Raw genomic sequence first — 23,075 nt, 5'->3', positions numbered from 1 at the left:
GTAATCATGACGACAGATTGAATCTAGCGGTTCCTTTGTTTTGGAGGACTACATTTTTTGAAATCTAGCGATAGATTTTAATTCCAATCTGTCGCTTGTGTAAAAACTATGCACGGGTGTTTTAGATGGAAAATAAGTGGCTTCATTTCCCATCCATGAGTCTCGCCTGAAACTCAATGGCTTTAGCGCGGACAGCCATCGAAATAACAGAAAATTACCTGTTCAGTCTTGAAGAACTCCATAGCAGCGATACGGTCGCCCTTGACGACCACTTCTTTTGGTGTTACGAAGGGTAAAAATTCACATTTCTCTTCACGAGCCAACTCCATCTCTTCTGGCACTGCACGAATGTTCACAAATCCTGAAAATAAAAATTTAAATAAAATTTGGTCACATAACAAAATACAAGTTATTGACCTGTTATAAGGGGAATTACATAACATAGAAAAGTGGCAAATACAGCGAGCTCTCGCTAATTCTTCGAGAGCTTTAAGATCAAGGGCAAGTAACGAAAATTTTTTTTTTCGACAACCGGAGAGGAGCATTCAAGAGAGGTGAACTACAGTAGTTGCAGTCCTTGAGCAACCCTAATGGCACAACGCACAGTAAAGTGTTCAAATATTTGAAAATCATCGAAAAATCTAACACAAAGAAAAAACGACGTCGCAGATTTAAGTCTTTGAAAAGGGAAAGATTTTACATATATATCAGCGGCTACAGGACAAATTTTACCTTTTCTGAAAGCCACGAAGACTTTACGCGCACCACAACGTAATGCTGATGTTGCACAATCAAAAGCCGTATCACCGGCACCGAGTACGACCACGTTGCCATGGAGTTGAGGTAAGGCTGATTTACACGAGCACATTCCTATGAAAAGGCAAAAACTAATGAGAAACAGAAGATAAAAGTTATTTATGATAAAAAACGATGCTACTAAAAGAACGAGTAATTTTTGACTAAGGCTTTGCTGATCTTATTTTTTTCCGTGATTTTTAGACTTAAGGGCTCTAACCATAGTCAAAAAACTGATTTAAGTATTTGAACATAAAAGTTATGTTTTAAGTTCTTTAGCACTTTTGACAAAGAATTGCCTTTATAAATTGCTTTTTAATCAAATCTCTTAAGAGTAATTAAGAATTTAATTGCAAAAATGACGTTATGAACTTTAAAAAGACGTTAATAATATGTTGCATTACCTTCTTCTATAAAAAGTGCTAAGTTTTAATGGGTAATTAACCTTTTTGTTTCGAAGTTTTTACAAACTGCCCGCAAAGAATTGAACTGTTTTAAATTTTTCGGAAAATTTTTCTAAATTAATGCATCAAAAGTTATGGCTGTTTTTCTTCTTCATCAAATTTTTTTGTTGCGATTCTAAAATTTTCAGACTCACGGATAATTGGCCTAACAGAAAATCTATAACATGCCACAGTTTTGTGTGCTACATCAAGTAGAACTTTATATTTTGTAAGTTGAACGATTCTTTCGTCGAATCTTTTTTCGCAAAAGAAAACTTTAATTTTAAAAAGGCCTAAGTCCATGTTTAAAGGGCCTAAGTCCACTAAAAACCACCTAAGTCCATTCATTATTATTATTAATTTATTTTCAGTTGGTACATATTATGAAAAAATATTACATTATATAAATACATAAAAAATTTTTTTGGCATATCATAGCGTACCTGCTTTACTGCCTTTCGATACGAGAGGTAAAAAGTTTTTAGAAGTGTAAAACCCATGGTCGACCGTCAATCCTTCGAACTGTTTAGCGATCTTTGGTTCGGGTAGACCTAAAAAATGAAACAATAACAAACAAAGCCAATTAAAGAAAAAGAAAATTTTCAAAATTTTTATACACTATATACAGTAGAGTCTCCATAACTCGAGCACATACACTTATTGAAACTAAAATTTGTTCGAGTTGAAGAAACTTGTTATAAGAAACTAGGTCGAGTTTAAGAGGCATGCATGATATTCCATTTTAATTATTTTATACGAGTCTCCATAACTCAAAGTGAAAAATGTTAAACTATCCGGAGTTCTCAATATATTTCAACCATGATTGCAGACTTACCAATACCAATATAAATAGCTTTGTATCCTTCGTTTCTTAATGATTCAATGGTGGTGCCTGCATTCTTGGATAGCGGTCTGTTTAATTCAACCTAGAAAAGGTCAGGTGAAAATTATAATAAAGGCATGTTCTACAAACGTTCATAGGTAATATAATTTTTAAATCGGGCCGTATTAATAGCGCACCGCGCTGAATCTAAAAATAGATTTTATTTTTGACATAATCATTACTCTCGATGTGTTTGTACGAGTTCCAATCCCATCAACCTTTGCGTTAATCTCTTTTGCACGTTAATTGCATCGTTTGACAAAAGATATATAACAGCTTGCACCTATCTTTAATTGAGCCGCGTTGTATTGTGGGATTGCAACTCGTACAAATGCCAAAAAAAGTGAAAAGTAATAATTATGACGTATGCGATGCGGAGCGCTATTCTTGACTATACATAGAAAGAATAGAAGGACAAGCAGGTTTTTCCTGTTATTACTACCACCAGAGGAATGTAAAGAGATGGAAAAACAGCTCTTCTGATTACTCAAAGTTCAACGATCACTTCTATTGAAAATTCTATTGTAAAAACGTTGATTAGGTCATTAAATGAAAGTCCAGAAAAGACGGCTCACCATACTAATCGGACGGTTTCTACATGATTTGACGATAAAAATGAAAATTTGTTTTTCCTTTTTTGCCGATTACTAGTTCAATTTTTAAGAATAAGGAGCAATATTTTTACCAATGTATAGCAAAATAAATTCTTAACGCAATGATATTAAATTGGTTCTTGTAAAGCTGTCAGAAGTCGAGTAAAATCAAGATGAAGTTATAATTTTATCGAGCTCTAGCTTTCCATATTATGGTGCGGTCATGATGCGGTTATATCAGTAGAATCGCTAGGAAATTCTGAGCAAGAAGATATAGGTACCTTTTCGTATAGAAGAGGTGTACCCAAAATATAAGCCCTAAAAGTTTGCGCATAATCAGGCTTAAAACAAAAGAATTTTGTCACAACACGCTAATTATGCAGATTTTTTATAGCGACAACAAAAGAAACCTATTTACTCGACATAAACTCCCTTAAGGGCAAGAGGCCTGGTATATGACGAGCCGTTTTTCCATTGTTTTCAAGAAGCTGTTTTTCCATCTCTTTACATTCCTCTGCTACCACACTTTGGGGGTGCTTTTGCTGTGAAGCGGAATGGGCTATCTCATTAAATTTCCATACAGGGGGTGGACGAACCTTTTCATGAGTCAAAAAACATTTCTTGGAAATGTGTGGATACCCTCCTGGAAATAGCAAAATTTGCAGTCTTTTACCCCTGGAACAATTATATATAAAACACTAATTTAACAGAAAATACTACAACATTTCCCTCCATAATATTAGGCTACACGTTTTTGTTTTTTTTAAGAAACACACTTTTAAGAAACATGAGGCTCAGAATGTCTAAAAACTAAAAAACATCTAAGAAACATGCCGAGGCTGAGAATGAGAAAATAACATTTTTTAATTCGTTTTTTTAAGAACCTTCCAATCCAGCCTTTCATAAGGCTGATTATGTCAAAAAGTTTAGAAACATGTAAGAAACATTTAAGGCTCAAAAGGCCGATTTCTTAAGAAACATTGAGGCTGCTTGGTAAAACTAGTTTCTTAAAAAAAAAAAAACGTGTATTCTATTTTTTATTCAAACAGCGGAGCAGAAAGAACATTTCAAAAGCGTCCTTATAATAGGGTATATACTTCACTGAGACAGAAAACTTTAAACACTTACCATAATATTGTCAATGTTTTTAGGCTTACTACTTCCAGAAAAACAAAACTGACCTTAACACCTAGATCCTTCATTTGGTCAATCTCAAAGCTGACAGCATCGTATGGTAAACGGTATTGAGGGATTTCTGATGAACTAGGTAGGAACACAAAAATAAAGGTCTATATTTTACTAAATTCAAATTAAACTTTCTATACAACTCATGATTGATATTCATGACGTAATGTTTTCTACGGAAATACCCCGGTAAACTATACTAAAGTTGTATAAAATTTGCCACTAATGGCAAAAACCGGGGTCGTTGCGTAGAAAACATTCCGTTATGAATATCATGAATAAGAAAGAAACAATAAAAGATTTTTATCCGTAAGCTCAACCTCGTCCTTATGTATATTATTCCAGGCTTTATTTATGTTACTGATGAACACCAGAGAATACCCTGGTGTAGGCTGATGCGAGTTCCCCCTTTCTCTAGAAGGGGGAACTTCTCATAAACAATACGATAAAAATTTGACGTTTAGTTTTTGAATTACGTAATCTTGCGCATTCAAAAAGCAGACAATACAAGGGTGGTAACTAGTGCCACCAGTAAGCGTAAAAAAGCGGATAATACACAGGGAACGAGGTTTCCGTAAGCTCACAATAATCTTGACAAACCTGTACACTTTTTCTAATGCACCCGATATTTTAGTAAACACATCTCTTGCTCACCTTAGACCACCAATGTAATTTTCTTTCTCAAAGATGGTGATATCTGAATAACCAAGACGTGCAAGGAATGTGGCGCAACTGATGGAGGTTGGTCCACAACCAAACATGGCAATCTAATGGAGCAATATGGGGAATAATTTAGAATTCAATGCCAGCTTGTATGAGACCCTAAATAGTCTTAAGAATGTACTGTAGATTAGGAAAAGTAATTTTTTCCACATAATGCATAGATAGATAGAGTGGATAGCCCAGTAATCAGGACTTTAAGACAGCCTTTTGATTGTTTTAACGAGGTCTACGGCGAGCCGGCTCGGCCATCTATGAACTGAAAGGAACATTCGAAAGAGCGGGAATTCGAACCGCGAATCCCTGGTTTGAGACGCTGACGCATTTGATCACTTGGTCATCGCTCCTTAGAATGCAGAAGGAAACATATTGTTTTTGTTCGGAAAAAGTCAATCAAAAAAGAGATGAATTTGTCTGTATTTACCAAAAGATAGGTAATAGTTTTTTAACCGTATTAGAGTTTTAGATCAATTTGCTCAAAAAATGATTGATTTATGAACATACTTTAGGCGTACAAACTAAATCTATTCGCAAATTTGATTAAAAATTTTCGCGAGCATAAACTTTCGCGAATTAGGTATATTTTAAGTAGAAAATTCTAATTTTCGGTGCATAAAACCAGTATTGTATTTTGATCGTTCAAACCACAATTGATGGACTTTTTTGCATAATTTCTACAAATTGGTCAGCCGTGATGACTTTAAATCTGTTTTTTCATTTTCATAAGACGACAAAAAGTGAAGGCGTTTCGCCTTTTTTGGTCGGGCGTGGGCGGAATTGTGCACAGTTGATGATTGTCATCCGATCGGGTTAAGTTTGGTTTTCCGATCTGTGTATTTGCTCTCCAGCTTTTTCGGGCAGCGTTCCGGTTGGGATACGCTTTCAATTCATCCAATCGGGCTAAGTTTGGTTTCCCGATATGTGTCAAAAACAATTCAATATGGCTACCAAAGCGGTGCTTTTTCGTTCGTTCTGTGTTTATCTCTTGCCAGCTTTTATTTATACAATCATTATATCTTGTTGAAATGGCTTTTAAACTTATAACTAAGGAAGATACAACACTGGAGTTAGATTATAAGGATGTTCTTTTCTTTAAAGTATGAAGATTTTAACTTATTTGCTCAAGTTTTTTCCTGTATTGTGAGTTATTTTTTACCTGATAGACCTCATTATTTTGTAGCATGAAAACATATTTTTTCATTTTGGACTTGAATATAGAATAACCACCAACAATTACTGGAGTGTATATATATTACAGTTCACAGCTTAATCATCTGATTATTCACAAAAATAATGTTTTCTTGAACTTGGTGTTTTCCTTTTGATTTGGTAGACATTTTATATGCTTGTTCTTCTGGACTTGGAGATAATATTGACAAAGCGTAAATAGAAATTGATCAAGTATATTAAAGTACCGCTCCTATGTGAATTTGAGAAAGACCGAATCTCTTCATCAAAATTATTGACACAAAAATGATTTTTTTTCTAGACTTGTGCGTTTTTCACTGGCAGTTACGTTTTTTTTTGGACCAACTTGGAGATAATTATGATAAAGCGTAAATGGAAATTGATCAAGTATATTAAAGTACAGCTCCTATGTAAATTTGAGAAAGAACAAAGTTCTTCATCAAATTATTGACGCAAAAATGATTTTTTTCCAGACTTGCGTTTTTCACTGGCAGTTTGTTTGTTTTTTGGACCGACTTGGAGATAATGATGATAAAGCGTAAATGGAAATTGAACAAGTATATTAAAGTACCACTCCTATGTGAATTTGAAAAAGACCGAAGTTCTTCATCAAATTATTGACGCAAAAATGATATTTTCTAGACTTAAGTTTTCACTGTAATTTGAAAGCAGACACTTGCATTTGTTCTTTTTGACTTGGAGATAATTATGATCAAGCTTAAATGGAAATTAATCAAGTATATATATATTTAAAGTGCAGCTATGTAAATGGCGGTGATTTGATGGCGGACACTTACACATTCTGGACTAATAATGATAAATAATAAATGTATATAAATGGGTTAAATATTTTTTAATAGATTAATAAATTGCACTTTTAAGCATATTTAGGCTCAGCTTAGGGAAAATATTGTACAATAAACAGTCTTTCTGGGACGACATCAGGTATGCTAAACATAAAACTTTAAATTTGAATAAATTTTAAATAGTATTTTGGGTGTCGGTGTAAACCTAATTTTGAATTTTTCATTGCTTATTATAAAAAACATGAAATTTTAAACTATTTCTCTTGAGTTATAAGATGAATAAAAATGACACCGTTTTAACTTTTACTGATTTACAGCTTCTTTGTTTTTGAAACTTTTAACTTTTTATCCAGCTTGAGCTTGAATATAATTATAAGTCTAAGCTTAATAAAAAATGAAAAGTGTATAACTTTTTTGTGATTTTTGATGCCTTGCATTTAACTTCCTTGCAACGATTTTTATTTTCTTGAATCTGTATATCTAATTTTTATTATCTAAATATCTATCCTAACTAAGAGACGAATAATTATTCTGTCATACAGATTGTAACATGGCATATTTTCGTTAATCCATATTGCTTACAAACGTAAATTTGATGATTTTTTTACTCTCGTTTTAGTAAATCGTATCAATTTTTAACAACATATCTTTCTAATCATATTAAGCAATTTAGGCTGACCTTCCAGCGCAGCTGGTTTATTTCTACTTTTTCGCGAGCATAAACTTTCGCGAATTACCCTCTCAAGAATTTTCAAAGACATTTACTTTCGCAAAAAAGGGCTAAAATTCGCGGAATTCGCGAAAATTGCGAAAGTTTCTGCTCGCAAAAGGTTGTACATCAAAGGATGTACATTAAAGATAATTTACCTTTTGTTTGTAACTGTCAGGTAGTTGATCGAGTGGTGGTAGGTTTGGATCTCTGATTTGAGGAATTTTCATCTTCTTGAACACCTAGTGATAAAAAATAAATAAAATGTATCAAAAATTATAATCAATCTTAAAAATCACTTCAAAGTGATAAAATGTATATGCTTTTCTATTGCAAATTAATTTTGCTTTTTCTTTTCGGCTATTCCAGAGAATGATTTCTATGTGGAAGAGCTTAAAATTTTTAGCCAAAATTTCATATAAAACCCCCCTCTCAGACTTTCGGTAAGTTTTCAAGATATAGCCTTGCGTTTTATCAAAATCTCAGAGATCTCTTGTACTAATCGTACTAATTTTCAAGACACCCCAAAACCTTTCAGGAAATTTTGCTGACTCATCCCCTGAATATTGCAGGCTTATTGAAGCCACTCTGGACAGAAAGTACAACCTCCTCAACTTAAAAAGCACTTTTATCAAGAATCAATTTTTATTTTTTTTCATATACTTTCACAAAATTTTTGTATCGGAGGCAAGGGAGTAAAAGTGTTCTCAGACAAAATATCAAGAATCACAATAATTTTACCTCAGTAGCAAATTGTTGAAGACCACCAATATTGATGGGCCCTTCCTCGGAAGCGTAAAGATTGCATCCACCAACACACAAGTCGCTTGTTGGACACACCATACCGCATGTGAGACCCAGAGGGTTATCGCTGAAGATTGCTTTTGCTGCTCCATAGAAATTCTAAAACATTTTAAAAAACGAATTTGAAAAATCAGATACCTATTAGGTCTAAAAAAAAGGACAATCTTTAGCACTATATAGAGAAATTAATACAGGATAAGCTAGCGAATATATCAGGGTTCCATTAAACTTAACACAGCTCTTATACAAGAAATTGATTTTTAGAAGACATTATTGTAACTTTTATTTGATATTCATAAGATTTTAAAACAATTTATTATTCTATCTATTATTGGCGTTTTTCAGGTTTTTTACTGTTTTCTTTCATAAGTCTTGGTTATGTATTTTGTACATAACTAATGTATTCAGTATTACACAATAAATATAATTTTTCATGCGAGTAAAATATATTACTCCTATCAGTCATTCTTTTCATAGAACTGAAACCTACCTTGTTTGAGATACTTGATATGAAAGATTTGACGTCGAGTTGTGTGGGACAACTCTTTTGACAGGGAGCATCAGCACACTTCAAGCATCTGAAAATTATTAATTATTTATAATCATCAAAAAAGTGTATCAAGTTTGTTCATTCTGTTGGCTGCTGGTCAGTAGTGAGAAAGTATGTCCCCTTTTTTGTTTGCATTAGACCAAAGCTGAGGAGAGATTACAAGCTGAAAGCTATACAGACCAGGTTAGCCAGATCAAAAACAGATGTATGAAATGAATTTTTCTAGTTGAACATTTGTTACAGAATAATATAATGTGACTGACAAAGAGCAGGTAGTATTTTTCCTAAGGTTACAGTTCCTGAGGATAACAAAATTTTTCACTTGATAACGATTTAACAAGCTCATATAGTTCATTCATTCAAAGTTAATGTGGAGTTTACAAGAAAAGCATTTATCACTAAACGCTTAAATAGATAAAGCATAATTAATCTGCTCATTTGTATGGCATTTATCGATCTAAAAACTTCCTGTTTTTAATAATGATTTATATTGCTAGGTTATGTTTAAATGAAGCTTTTAGGAAGGATTAAGCATAGTCCATAAAATATTTTGAAAGAGTTTTTTCTGGCATTGACCACGTCCACTAGTCTCGTGAGAAGGTATTACGAGTAAAAAAGGTTAAAAAAATCTTTAATTAACAAGAAGATCACTTCCACTGATACTTCTATCAGTTTCTAAACTGTAATGAAAATCTCAGGACTCTTGTATTATGCAATAAATTTTGGTTTCAAATACCATAATGGTAGGCTAATCTTGTTATTAGATTAATAGCGACCTCAAATCAAGTATGTAACTAATGGAGATTGTGCAATGAATTTAGAAATTCAACAATTTTTCAATTTATAAAATTCTACTGCTTGGGTTTTGATAACAGATCTAAAATATTTAAATCTTATACCATAATTTGCTTGGAATTTGCATAAGATGTATACATTTTTCTTATTAAAAAACAACATTAAAATAATTGTTAAAAAGATATCGTTAAAAAATAAAAACCACATGAAAGCTTTGAAAAATATTCACTATAAAGTTTATAATAACACGTGAGAAATTTGATAATATCAATTAACATTGGAGTGTAATGCCTTACCTGAAAGACTCTTTGAGAGCTGCTCTTTCACTTAATGTTGTATGCTTGATATCATCAAAATTCTTTGTCAAATCATTACAAGACTGAAATTGAGCAATTTAAGAGTTACATCATAGGAGGGGAAATCGATTCCACAAAAAAAAGAAAGAGAAGCTTTCAGAATTCAAAATACATAAATAATAAAAAAGTATATACTTCAAACTTATGTAACATAATAGCTCTAAATTGGATGTCTAGATTATGGTGCTCAACTTTAAAAATATCTAAAAGTCTCTAATTATGATGTGTTCTCTTTTTACCCCATTTGATTTCAAGGTAAGAAAGCTGCGAGTTTTGCCAAAAAAAAATTAATATTAGAGCTAATTAGTGCTTTCATGAAATGATATGCATTTCAATATGACTTTAATTTGTAAACTTACGGAGCAATTATGTTCAGCATTTCGTTTCCAATATTTACGATTCTTTTTTGTGGTACTAGTTGATACATAGTTTGCATGAGTAGCAACTTTTGGATTCAATTGTAAAAGATTCTAAGATATAAAAAGATAGATATTAAGTTCAATAACCCTAAGGGATAAAATTGTCAACAGGTCAATGCTAAGTGGATAATCAGATGGTTTGTGATAATTGGTATTTGGACTCCTTCTATCGTCCCGAGAAAAACTTGAAAGGATTTTGCCTAACTATTTACTGAAGTCAAGATATCCAGGCTATAAGTTTTTGACTATCAGTAAGAAAGCAATAGCAATCAACCCATAACTTTAAGATTAATTTATCAGCTTATTTACATCCACATTAAATTCAAAATAAACAAACATTTTAAACATTTCTAGCTTATATCATTCTTAACCTATTTACAGCAGATTATTAAAACATTTTCATTTTCATGACGTTTACATAGAATTTTAGGCTTAATTGTCTCATGCAAATATATCACTAGACAAGAAAACATAAAAGAACCATGGAACCCATTTGAAGAAATTTTAAATTATGAAATTAAGATGTTAGTCAAAAATACTTATATGTTTTAACGCCAAGGGCTCTAACTTGGGACGATTGGTCAAAAATTGGGATCTTTGATATCTGGCCTGTATTTTCACACTCTTTAAATCTCTTCGACAAGAAGTTTTCCTGCAGAAGAACATACTTTTTTATATCTGTGTTCAGACGCTTGGGTGAATGCGCACGATCGCATTTACGCGTTTCTCATCTCAAAGATTTGTTCCTTTTGAGGTGTGAAATCCTACCTGTTGAGAGTAGCTTATTCACATTATTTGCTATCTATAATTTGCAATTATCTTAATTAAATGACTTTGGAGGTTCGGTGAAATGTGTTTTGTCATGATAGTCCCAAGTTAGAGTCGTTGACAGTCAGGAGTTTTGCAGAAACAGAATTTCAAAATATGTTCGGGGCTTTAACGCTTTGAAATTGAATCCTAAATAGAAAAGTCATTCGTTCCGGGCGGTATATCTCAATGCTCCACCCATGAGAAATATTTTCCTAATCAAGCAAAAACTCCTGATTGGTTGACGGCACTAAGGAAAACAGAAGGTTTCTGCCAGCCATATATCTCAGACCATCTGATTATCCCCTTTTCCCTTTAAAACCTTTATTTTTTTAAACCTCTGGGGGGCACTGAGCTTGACGGGGATGTGTTCCTAAAGTTTGAAAAGTGGACCCTGTCATGTATGAAAGTTTGGTAAATTTGGGACCTTGTCAGAACTAAAAAGAATTTTTTTTGCCATTTTCACCTCTAAAAAGTAGCAAGAATGACTAAAAGTTGGACAAAAAATGTTCATATTTCCACCCCAAAAATTGTCCAAAATAGTCAAAAGTTGACACTGTCACTATCATATTAGGACCTACCAGACAAACCTCCCTGTATGTAATACCCAATTTTGCACTAACACAAGTCACTGAACTGAAACTATACCTCTCACTTAAAAAGTTAGATGATCGCAATATCTACTAGGCCTAGAACAACCAAATACCGTCAACTGCTCTAACTTGGGACTATCTGACAAAACATGGGACAGCAATTCGGCCACCATTTCACCGAACCTCCAAAGTCATTTGATTGGAGTTAACGAACAGCGCATTAAAAAAAACACGATTTCTCTTCCGCACAGAGTAGCCTTTTAAATTGAAATATGAAAAAAATCGGTAGTGGAACACACGTAAGTGTCTGTGCACTCTAAGAGGAACAAAGAAGTATGATTGATAAACTTGAAGGAGTTATCAAAACAAATTTGTTGTCAAAGAGATTTTACAGTAAGTGAGAATACAGACCAGATATCAACCAGTCCCATGTTTCGACCAATCATCCCAAGAAGTTAGAGCAGTTGACGGTACACCTGCTGCAAAATTATATCAGTGCAGTCAATGCAATCAAAACATGTGATTTCTTGAAAAAGTTCATGTGATTTTATTCCTATGTTACTTGCTTTAGGCCATTCCAGAAAATTATCGTTACCCACCGTCTGGCGACGTACATTTTTAAATTCTTTCTAGCCCCGAAAATTTTTTTTTTTCCAGTGGTGGTTGGAAATTCCGATGAATGAAAATCCAAGTACTTTTGCAAAATGCATTGAAAATTTCACTCTTTTTTGCCATTTTTAATTCAATTGCCTTGGAAATTCATACATTTTCTTCACTCCCCTGAGAAATTTTGAATTTTTGTGAAAACTTTTGCCCTTGGCGGAAATCCCGTGTCTTCCACCCCGCCCCTGTTACAGACAAATTCTGGAATGGCCCTTTACAACTTAGAGCTGATAACTTTATTACTCTCAATAAATTCGAACCAATCAGAGATAAATGTAACAAGCACATAAAAAATTTCGAGTAAGAGCGTGGATTTGTCTTCAGACACTTTGAATTTTGCAAACTGTGTATTGACCAAAACCAAAGGATGTTTCAAAAAACAAAATCATGAAGGAAAGATACCTATTTCATCTTTAATTCATATACATACCAATATAAAAATGGTAGCCATACAGCAGTATTTAAAAGTTCACTAAAATGGAGATATGAGTCTCTATGTTATGATGATCTTTTAGATTTTAACCAAATCTTATCTTTTTTGAAAGCACATGGGACATGACGGGAAATTTGTAGCAGTGCATCAAAGAAAAACTCACCTCAATATCTTGGACATGTCGAGATAAAGCCATACTAGACTTGTAACTTGAACACTATCCAAAATTCAAGAAATCAGAAGTGAAGTATTTGAAAGTCAAATGTTACACAATTTTTTGTGCACTAACTTGTTTTTGTCAACTGGGATGCCTGCGAGTGGCTTTTGTTTACAAAATCGATTGCGGACCTTGCATTGTGTCATAGTGGAATGTTTTTAAACCAATCAGATTGCGCTCTCGTTAATACCGGATTTATCGTAATACCGCCACTTGATTTGCCCCGGGCGGGTGTTATGACAAGCGGGACACACCTTCATAACACCTTCGCAACACCACCTCTCCCCGATGGAGATCAGTCTTCCTCCAGTGTAATTTATAGGACAATAAATATATTTTCCCCAGAAAGAAGGTTCATTTTCTTTTTCTCAGATGCTCCACATCTTATGAAAACTATGCGAAATGCTATCTACCACTCTCGCAGGGATGGCACAGGGACAAGAGATTTGTGGAATGGAAATCCAATTTTATGGAATCAAATTGTGCATGTGGTTCAAGATGACATGTATCGCAGTTTGAAGTTGCTGCCAAAATTATCTCTGGCACACATCAACCTAACTTCATACTCTTCAATGACTGTCAGTCTTGCAACACAGGTTTTGAGCTCAAAAATGTCAAGTGTCATCTATCGCTACTACCCTGAGTACAAAACCACAGCCGACCTCTGTCAATACATGGATTGTTTTTTCGATTGTTTTAACATCAGGTCTCAGGAGGAAGGAAAATTGAAAAGAAAAATCTTTTTAGAACCATTCCGAGATCAAAATGACTGGAGACTTGATTGGCTCCAAAACGTTTTTTTGGGTTATTTTGATAGTTGGAAGAGGAAGGTCTACTCAATAACAGATAAGACTGATAAGGAAAAGGAGAGAATGTTTATTCCCCATCAAACCTATGAAGGTATATGTATAAATGTTAGCTCACTTGTTGAATCAGTTAAATTCCTCTTAAAAAGTGGTGCTGAATTTGTGCTGAATTTGTGCTGAATTTGTACTGACAGAGAGGTTTTGTCAAGATGTTTTGGAAGAATATTTTGGTCGTCAAAGATGCATTTCTGGCTTCAATACAACACCTAGCGTTTTTCAGTTTGGGTATAATGCAAATGCTCTCCGTGTTCAAAGATTCATAACACCCACTCGAACTGGCAATAACAAAATGAACTTCAACCTTTTAGCCGGGACTTCCTGACCAGGTAGAGAATTCAATTGACATTGTTCCCTGCGTATTATCAGCTTTTTGATTCTTACTGATAGCGCTAGATAATACCCTGGCATTGGCTGGTTTTCGAACGCGTAAGATTACGTAATTCAAAAACAAAACATCAGATTTCATTCGTTATTCTCTTTTAAAGCCGTTGCATTGCAGTGTAACTTTGTAACGTCAGTTTTTTTATGACGTATTGTTTTGAGAAGTTCCCCCTCTGAGAGGGGGAACTCGCATCAGCCAACACCAGGGTATTCTCTGGCGTCAATCAGTAACGTAAATAAAGCCTGGGATACACGGGGACGAGGTTGCATTGTTACTACTTTGACAAAAGTGTGATTGACGTTTGATTTAACCAATCACCGCGCTCTAAAGGCTCATTTATCATTTAAATTTAATAAATAATATTCGTGTCTCACAGATTGGAATGAAAAGAGCTAGATCCACCGGCCTTTATCGAAAAGTGAAGCAAGAAATCACGTGACAACAAGCAATTTCACTGGTTTGAGAGATGGAAAATAGCGTTTGCCGCCTACTTTTTTTTATCTCGCGCTCCGAAAATAATTAAAATGCTAGCTAGATCCTATCCATCGGCACGAAATTTAAAAAGTCAAATTTTTGATTCATTTTTTGTTGCTGGGGAAAGCTTAAAGTTGCCTATCTAGCCCTTCGGACTTTACACTGTAAATTACAGATATCTGTGAAATAAGTCCCACAAAATATCAAACACGAACCCAGTCCTTTTGTTCAATTTTTCTGATAGCGCTCACGATCCTGCGATTGTATCACGCGTTTTATCAGTAAGGTCTAAAAGTGATGCAAGTGGCTCTACGAGAAAGCAGAAATTTGCTTGAAGTTTAATTAATTTTGCCTGAATTTCTTTTTCCTGAAACAATATACCTTTTATGTATACACGCTTTTTTTTATAAGAATACACTTTATAAGAATGTCCATGATGAAAATGGCCAAAAAATTAAGAATATGGTAAGAATATCACCATCATGGAATTTAGCAACTGAACCTAAGAATGCCATTTTTAATACATTTTAACCTGTCTGCCTGTAGATTTCCAATTTCGATCTTAACCTAAGAATACCGTAAGAATATTTTTGAATGATTTTCGCCAAAAAGTTAAGAATATCCATGATGAAATGAAAAAACACCATTCTTATAAAAAAAAGTGTGTAATACTTAATGACTTAATGTGTGACTGACTTCCCTAACCGGGGGTAGCAGCGCGGGTAGCAGCCTAGTGAGAGTGAAAATATTCTCAGTTTGAAAATAAAGAAACCTTTCATTATTAACGAGGCGCTATCTTTCTGATAACGTCACAAAAGAGAAAGTCTCGTTATCGCAAATTTGAAAACAAAAAGCAAAACACTTTGTTTTATAAGAACATTAAACTTCAATGACAAAAATATTGAGAACAAGTTAAAAACATGTCAAGGCTTTGTAGTCTAAATCGCAGACCTCTACAAAATCCCAGGTAGTATAGGAACACATCTAGAAGCATATCTAAGGACAAGGAGCACGAATCCGTTAGTGGATGTCAGCAGACTAGCTTTGCACCAGATTTATTAGGAATTTAAAAACAAGAAAATTTAGAAATATTTTTAACTCAAAAAACTTAAGAACATCCGAAGACTTCGAAAATTTTGGATGTTCTTATAGAGGAAAACAGATTAAGAAGAAATATTTTGAAAATTGAAAATCTCACGTATTTATTTTCCTTGTTCTTTTATGTTTGATGATTCCCAGCTGACACACAACGTCGTTTCAACGTTTTTCTAATATTTATAACGTCCATATAACGTTATATAAACGTTGAAACAACGTTGTGTGTCAGCTGGGTTCTCATCCCTTTCATCTTCTTGTGTTCTTGTCTTAGCATTGGGGGTCCTCTGTTTAGTGTATATTTGTATATATCTCATTTTAATATCTTTAATATTTCTAAGATATTACTTTTATTTTATCTAAAAATCACCCCCTGATTCTAGAAAAGATTTGCTTTATTATTTTCATGATAAAACATTTTTACAGAGGGTATTTGTTAGCAACATGAGAAATATATTCACTCTCTTGAAAGAAAAAGCATTTGGACATCATTTCGGTGGGGAAATATTTTGTTTTTAAATATTTGGTTTGGTTGTTTGATACTTTGGTTTAAAGGTTTAAATCGATGGATATTTTATTCTCCATTTCAACTTTGAAAATTCTCAATATCAATTCTTTTGTTAAATGTAACTGTCTTGTCATTTTGTTAATTAACGTTCTGTTGTTCGTTACATATTGTTTCTAGCCGTTTTGGTGTTTCACTTTTTCATCTCCGTGTGGGTCAACCTCATCCCCGGCGTATTTTCGGCTTTTTGATACTTACTGACTTACTGATAGCGCTAGATCAATGAGTAACGTAAATAAAGCCTGGGATACACGGAGACAAGGCAATGTGTATGTTTGTTTCTTCCTTATTGTTTTAAAGATTGTCACTGATATTCGTTATTTTTTTCTTTATTGCACGTTTCATTTCGTGTTTCTTCGTTTTTTCTAGTGGACCCGTTTTTGGTAGGCTGGCGAATGAAAAATTAACTCTTGTGATTTCTAGATTCTAGGTCGGCTCGGCAAATTCTTAGCAAGCGCAGTGTATTGGTTAGGGTAGATATGGACTTGAGGCGGCGAACTGGACTTTTCGAACGGCGAATTTTAATTATTTTTCGTGCCTTGGACAGTGAAATTCACCGTTCGCCGGGCCTAAATAAGACCCCTGAAAAGAAAAAGGAAATAATTTCGAAAGCGGGATAAATTTGAAAGTGGAATTTAGCCCGGGGGTGGAGTAAACAGTGGCGGAGGTATGTACAATGTATGGACGGTAGCATTCATCTACGTTTTTATCAGCGTCGAGAGACACTTGTAGCTTCTTTTGGTGCGTTTGGCTTTGTTTGTGTTGTTAGTATCGTACGGCAAATTTAAGTATCAAATTGTTCTTGTTCCTTGTTCCACACCCCTTAAACTTTAGATTCATCATTTTTTGCACAAAATTTTCTTCCCAATCTTTAAGTCTCATTTTTCAGATAAAAAAAGTGCTTTAAAGAAAAAGATTTATGATGTATCAGACTTTTTGTTTATAAATTATAGAGGTCCCCGAGTGGACCTTCAATTCAAGTAATCACATAAATCTTTTTCCCAAATTCACGCAATGTATTTTCGCAATTCATGCAAAGCTTTCCAATTCACGCATTCACACGATTTTTCTTTAATTTTCACGCATTCACGCATTCACGCAAACCACTGGTGGTCCTTTATAGACCTTAGACGATCTTGCTGGTCTTTTCATATTTCGTTTTACCTTTTACCCAGCTAACCGTTAATAGGAATAAAGAAGAACGCGCGTGTCGCACACGAGAAAATCTGTCAAACAGTGAGAATTTTTAATCACTAGCAAAAATAAAATTCTTAGAAACAATTTTCAATAAAAATCATTTTTCTAAATATTTTACTTATAATTTGTTTTCGTCTCATAGTCTTTCCTTATAAGGACCAGCGAGTTTTGATCAGCCTCCAGCTGCTCTTAATTTTTTCAAAGTTCTAGGCCTATATTATTATAAAATTATAAATTATAAAACATAGCTTCTATCTGGGGGATGCCTAGACGAACAGAACTTTTTCGGGACCCTCAAAGCTCGTTTCCAAGTCCTCCCAGTGGTTAGAAAAAACGTCCTGATATAAGGGTCCCAAAATTTCGGCTTTTTCCTACAATTCTTAACGGCATATTTCCATATATATTTCCGGGTAAACCCTTATTCTCCGCCGAATTTTTTTATTTGTTCTTAAATTTAGTAAATTTTACCCTCGTGTTCTTATAAAACTTTTCCTATAATGAAAAAGGGGGGTTGTATGATATTAATATTCAACAATATTTAAAAAATGAACAGATTTCCCCTCTTAAATGAATGAATGACCGAAACATTAAATGAACAGTCTACCCTTCCTGTAACTGGTTTAGACAGGTGTTACGAGGTGATGTAACGTTATCACCAAATCAATATCAAAAACACGTTTTTTCCGTTTAAAGCTGATGAAAATGATTTCTCCAGATAAAGGGAAAATACTTTATGTATTAAAAATTTAAAATTATGATGATATGTTTTAGAGTGTTTGACTGAGAAAAGTTTATAGAGATAAAAAGCGATAAAAAGTACATTTCTATATCTTTTAAAATTTTTGTTTTTAAATAAGAGTGATATCGTTTGCTTGCTCGTCAATCTTATTTCATAAGCTCCTTCACATTGAATTGACACGGATGTGAAGCAACATTGGTCATAGAAATAGGAAAAGAAAATAGGTATTAAGAAGTCCCTCACTAATAACCAAAAAAGCGGAACGTCGTATTGCTTTTATTGCATAGCGACCGTAGTGCAATGGTAGAGCATCCAGCTACGTTACGCAAGGTTATGGGTTCAATCCTCAGCCGGGTCATACCAAAGATTCCCAAAATGGTACTTGATGCCTCTCTGCTTGATGCTCAGCAACTAAGAGAAGGATCAAGGGTAAGTGGAGAAATCCAGAGAGAAAGAGTGGCGCCCTCCCCTACCTTCGGGTAGATAGCTATCGAAAGAGGAGCCTTCGGGTCGCCTCCGACTGCGGTCGCAGACTTACTTATTGCATAGAAAGAAAGCCGCGATGTCTCTTGATTATTAGCTGTGTGTCAACCCGTTGGGACCCCACTCCCATTTGAAAATTTGGCCGAGATTTGGTTGTGAAAAATACCCAAAACTTTTAGCCCTTTACTAATTTGAAATGTAAAAAATTACTCTCCAAAACCGTACTAGATTTTATAGTTTGGAACAATTTATCCCCCCACTGGTATTTAAATTGAAATCTTCATCCCTCTACGGGAAAAAGTTCAAACGGGGTTGTGCGACAGGGGTTTACTATGGTATTGGTGATTATCTTCGGATCCCAGCTGGCACACACAACGCTATTCTAACGTTCATTTAATGTTCACAATGGGACCAGAGTATCAGCGGTTGAGTATTCAAAGAATATATGATCAATATATGATTTTGGCCTGTGCTTTTCACGGTATTCACAATGTCTATATTATAGCGTAAAATGAACACAGAATAAACGTCGTGTGCCGGATGTAAGCCACAGTAAATCATTTCATAAAGTTAAATCCATAGAGACTTCTGTTCCCACAGACACTTGTCTCAGTGGCCATTTGAAAATTCTTTAATCAATGGGGGGAGTCAGGAATCAAAGTCCAAAGGGGTCGATATGTATATGCTTTATAGAGCCCCCCCCCAGTGGTTTTCGTGCTGGCGTGATTGGCGTTTTTTAAGTTCGTGAGTTCGTTATTTAAAATTTTCAAAGTACTTGATTGCGTGATCGGAGAAACTAGCGTGATCAACGTGATCGTGATAGAGAGGAAATTCAACTCTTGATAACGTGATTTGGAACTTTTTTGCGGGATTGCGGGATTTGAAAGGTGACTGGCTGGGAGGGCTCTTTATAGGAATGGGGAAGAAGACTCTCAGAATTATAAGTAGTTTTCCTTGAGGTTAGAGTTTCGTTATAGGGATTGAATTTCTGAGTATTTATGGTCACACCCCGGGAAAGGAGAACCACTAGGTCTGCACTAAGGGGCATATACGATAAAGGTTTTCAAGATGAAAGGGGATATACCACACAACCTAAAGACCCTCAGATCCTTAACGAGACTGTTAACTGTTTATATAAAAAAGGGGAAGGAACTTTGCAATTTTATGTGTCTATTTTAAAATCAAAATTTCCGATTTTTGGGTCCTTATAGGGATTGCAAAGGGATTGTAAATTATTGGTGAGTCTACTAATTTTGGTAAAAAGTTTTCAAAAGTTTAATCTCAGCATTCCATACCAAAAAAGAGAAAAATTATAAAATATAATGAAAAAGGGGAAGGGAAATGTAAAAAATATGAAAAATAAAATCTGCAAAGGAATGTATTTCATGATTTCATAGAGAGAAAAAGCAAACAGGGGAAAGTTCTACTTAGTAGGGGAGCTTCGATAACAGGAAAGAATCCATGTATATTTTTGTTACAAATATTACAGGAAAATTTTTGATGAAAACAATGGAACGAAAAAATATATGAATAAAATTCTGTGTATAGGTAGACAATACACGTTATTTTTAAGCGGGGGAAAATGGGAAAGAAACAAAAATCGAACAAAATAACATAAAAATAAAGAAGAAATTACAGTATTGGGAAAGGCAAAAAATAAAATCATTTTTAACAAAAAACATAGTAACAATGAAATTCTTATTGTTGATTTGGTTAAAACAGAAGGTCGACTGAGAGAGACTTTATTATAAGAAACTTTTAACAATAACACAACATCCTACTCACATTTGCGAGTTTACTGATAGGATAGAGGCTGAGTGCTAACAGAACACAATTATCAGAAAAAACGAACTCCCGGCTAGTATACAACGCTGTTTGAAGGTTAAATTGACGTTGTGGACATTAGATAAACGTTAATCAACGTTGTGTACACCCCTGTGTCACAGACCCGATGGAACCAAAACCCCACAGGAAAATTCGGCCAAAATTTCATCCCCGGTTGTAAAATACCCTGAAATTTCAGCCCCACTGGGAAATTGACTTTGATTTCATCTCCACTCGAAATTCGATATTTAAAAATTGCACTCCAAAAGCATCCCCAGTGGATTTGGGGCAATCGGGTTGCTATCCCCATTAAAATTTCAATAGGAATTTTATCCCCACTGATGAAAAAAAGTTCCAACGGGAGTGTGAGACAGGGGTGTTTGTGCGCTAGGTGTGAGGTTAAAAACTGTACATGATTTCGGAGAATAAGTTACACCTTAGTTACAATTAGGAAAATATACAAGACTTTAGAGATTGTAGATTGGATCTTGGTTTCCCAAGCCATCATGATACAGTGAAATCTCCATAATTCAAGCCTCTATAACTCGAATGTTTCCTTAACTCGATCAAGTTCTCCCATACCTTCAGTTGATAATGCCTTAACTCGAAATTTCTTGAATCGAACAAATTTGTGTTCCCCGTGCGTGTTCAATTTATGGAGACTCAACTATATTTGAAAGGCAGGGAGACACTGCTACACTTATGTAAAAATAAAACCTTTAAAATATTCTAACAAAAAATGAAGAACAATTTTGAAAAATATTTTATCTACTGTATTCGGTGGATAAAGGGAAAGGAGAAGAAAAACAAGATATCTTTCCTCTTTCTCTCTAAAGATAAACCTGATACAGTACTGTGTGGGAAGAAAGGAATAGCTGAAGAGAAGAAATCTCTAGTTTGATGAGGATTGGGGAAAAATAACAAGAAAAAGACGTGCGCGTACAGAAAAATATGTAAAAATATGTTAAGATTTTTAGTTTCGTTTTACGTTTGAAATAATACTGTAAATTTCGGCTCAACACTCTTAAAATACTTTTTATTTTTCAGAAACATTATATAAAAGATGACAATCAGGAGACAAAACTTACAGCATGATAAACAAAGATGGCTTCTAGCTTAGAATCAGAGCACTCTTTCTCATCAACACATACACCAAACAGTCCGCTCAAGCAGAAACAGACAACCAGGTTTTACAGCGCTGAATATTTAAAAAAGAAGTCCTCTTCAGGTCAGCTTTTCCAAAACGAACATACGGAACGGCAAACATTTAAAGAGACCAAAAACTCTCTGAAACTGCCTGGATATCAAACACAAAAACTTGGTGAGCCGAGACGATGTAGCAACGCTAGCAGCACAACTGGAAATATAATAAACACTCGAAAATACATTCGCGAGCAATATGGGCCCTTTTTATGTTCCCTTTTACTCATATCCGCCTTTTTAGTTATTCTTGGGGGCGGTTTAATGTTGGCGGGATTTTATGTTCCCGCCCTTGAGCTAGAACGCCTTCAGGATGATACCAACTCAATGAAAATGATCGCTCTACAAAAAGCTGAACAACACAATAAGACATTAAACAGACTTCGAATATCGGGTGTGTCTTTATTATCAATCGGGTTAATCGGATTAACTATCTTATTTTTAACACCGATTGTGTGTTTACGCCGGACAGAATACACTTTATTACCGGACGCCGAACATTTAGGCCCACGTTCTTCATTTAGCTCGGCTTCAGGGCTACCCGATGACATGTTCACCTTTTCAGTAGTCAAACAACATATACAACCGAAAAAACAAACTCCAGGAGGATCGAACAAATCCCGAAATTCAAGATCGGGGAGACATCAAAAATCTGGTTACGATAAAGGCTTCTTATCTCCAGAATTAAACCGTGGTCCAATTTTCGTTAGTGATGATAATTACAAACCGAGAAGTTACTCAAGTAAAAATCGGAATCGTTCATCAAGTTTTGAATCCCGATTATCACCCCGATATTCACCACATAACCCGTGGAATAAACCAAGATATAGTATATCGGGGACTTTGACACCCGATATTATGTTAACAAGATCGGGAGCAGTTAAAGCGGGGAGCTTTCATAGTTTACGCTGAAACTTCAAATGGTAAATTTTAAATCTGTTCGCGATAAACGTGTACTTCTTTTTGCTACCTTGTCGTAAATGTCAATTTTCAAGACGTTGGAATTTGTACCTCCATGGCATCACAGTGTATGATTATATATCATTGATTTCAAAGCCCAGGGGGCTAGATTCGAAACTCAGAACTCAGAACAAGTGACAAAATTTGTAAATGGGTGGCAAATTTAAGGCTTCACTTTTTCTTGTTTGAGAAAGGTTAAAGATTCATCAAACTAAATGATTATACACTGGGATAGCCTGTGTTGGCAAACAGAGGTTTAATTTATCAGAGAAAATCCAAGATCTTTTACCAAAACTAGCGAATCCAGTGACAAAGATATGTGAGAGTGCTT

The 23,075-nt window shown here is 34.5% G+C and overlaps 1 protein-coding gene across 1 annotated transcript in view; it reads right to left on the bottom strand.

Annotated features, from left to right (window-relative positions):
- LOC136817124 (dihydropyrimidine dehydrogenase [NADP(+)]-like) overlaps positions 1 to 13,093 on the bottom strand; it is a 31,142-nt gene extending 18,049 nt beyond the window's left edge. Inside the window, exons 1-12 of the mRNA XM_067073458.1 lie at positions 12,906 to 13,093; positions 10,187 to 10,297; positions 9,768 to 9,850; positions 8,617 to 8,704; positions 8,064 to 8,225; positions 7,481 to 7,564; positions 4,554 to 4,666; positions 3,896 to 3,977; positions 2,074 to 2,164; positions 1,682 to 1,789; positions 733 to 870; positions 219 to 361 (exon numbers count right to left, since the gene is read on the bottom strand). Of these exons, the coding sequence (XP_066929559.1) occupies positions 219 to 361; positions 733 to 870; positions 1,682 to 1,789; positions 2,074 to 2,164; positions 3,896 to 3,977; positions 4,554 to 4,666; positions 7,481 to 7,564; positions 8,064 to 8,225; positions 8,617 to 8,704; positions 9,768 to 9,850; positions 10,187 to 10,297; positions 12,906 to 12,938 (1,236 nt within the window). The 5' untranslated portion in view covers positions 12,939 to 13,093. The remainder of the gene's footprint in view (positions 1 to 218; positions 362 to 732; positions 871 to 1,681; positions 1,790 to 2,073; positions 2,165 to 3,895; positions 3,978 to 4,553; positions 4,667 to 7,480; positions 7,565 to 8,063; positions 8,226 to 8,616; positions 8,705 to 9,767; positions 9,851 to 10,186; positions 10,298 to 12,905) is intronic.
- Positions 13,094 to 23,075: the final 9,982 nt, after the last annotated feature.

The sequence above is a fragment of the Clytia hemisphaerica genome, unplaced genomic scaffold (genome assembly GCF_902728285.1).
Source record: "Clytia hemisphaerica strain Z4C2 unplaced genomic scaffold, Clytia hemisphaerica genome assembly, whole genome shotgun sequence".
Taxonomy (NCBI): Eukaryota; Metazoa; Cnidaria; class Hydrozoa; order Leptothecata; family Clytiidae; genus Clytia; species Clytia hemisphaerica.
This window is presented reverse-complemented; position numbering and strand designations above follow the sequence as displayed.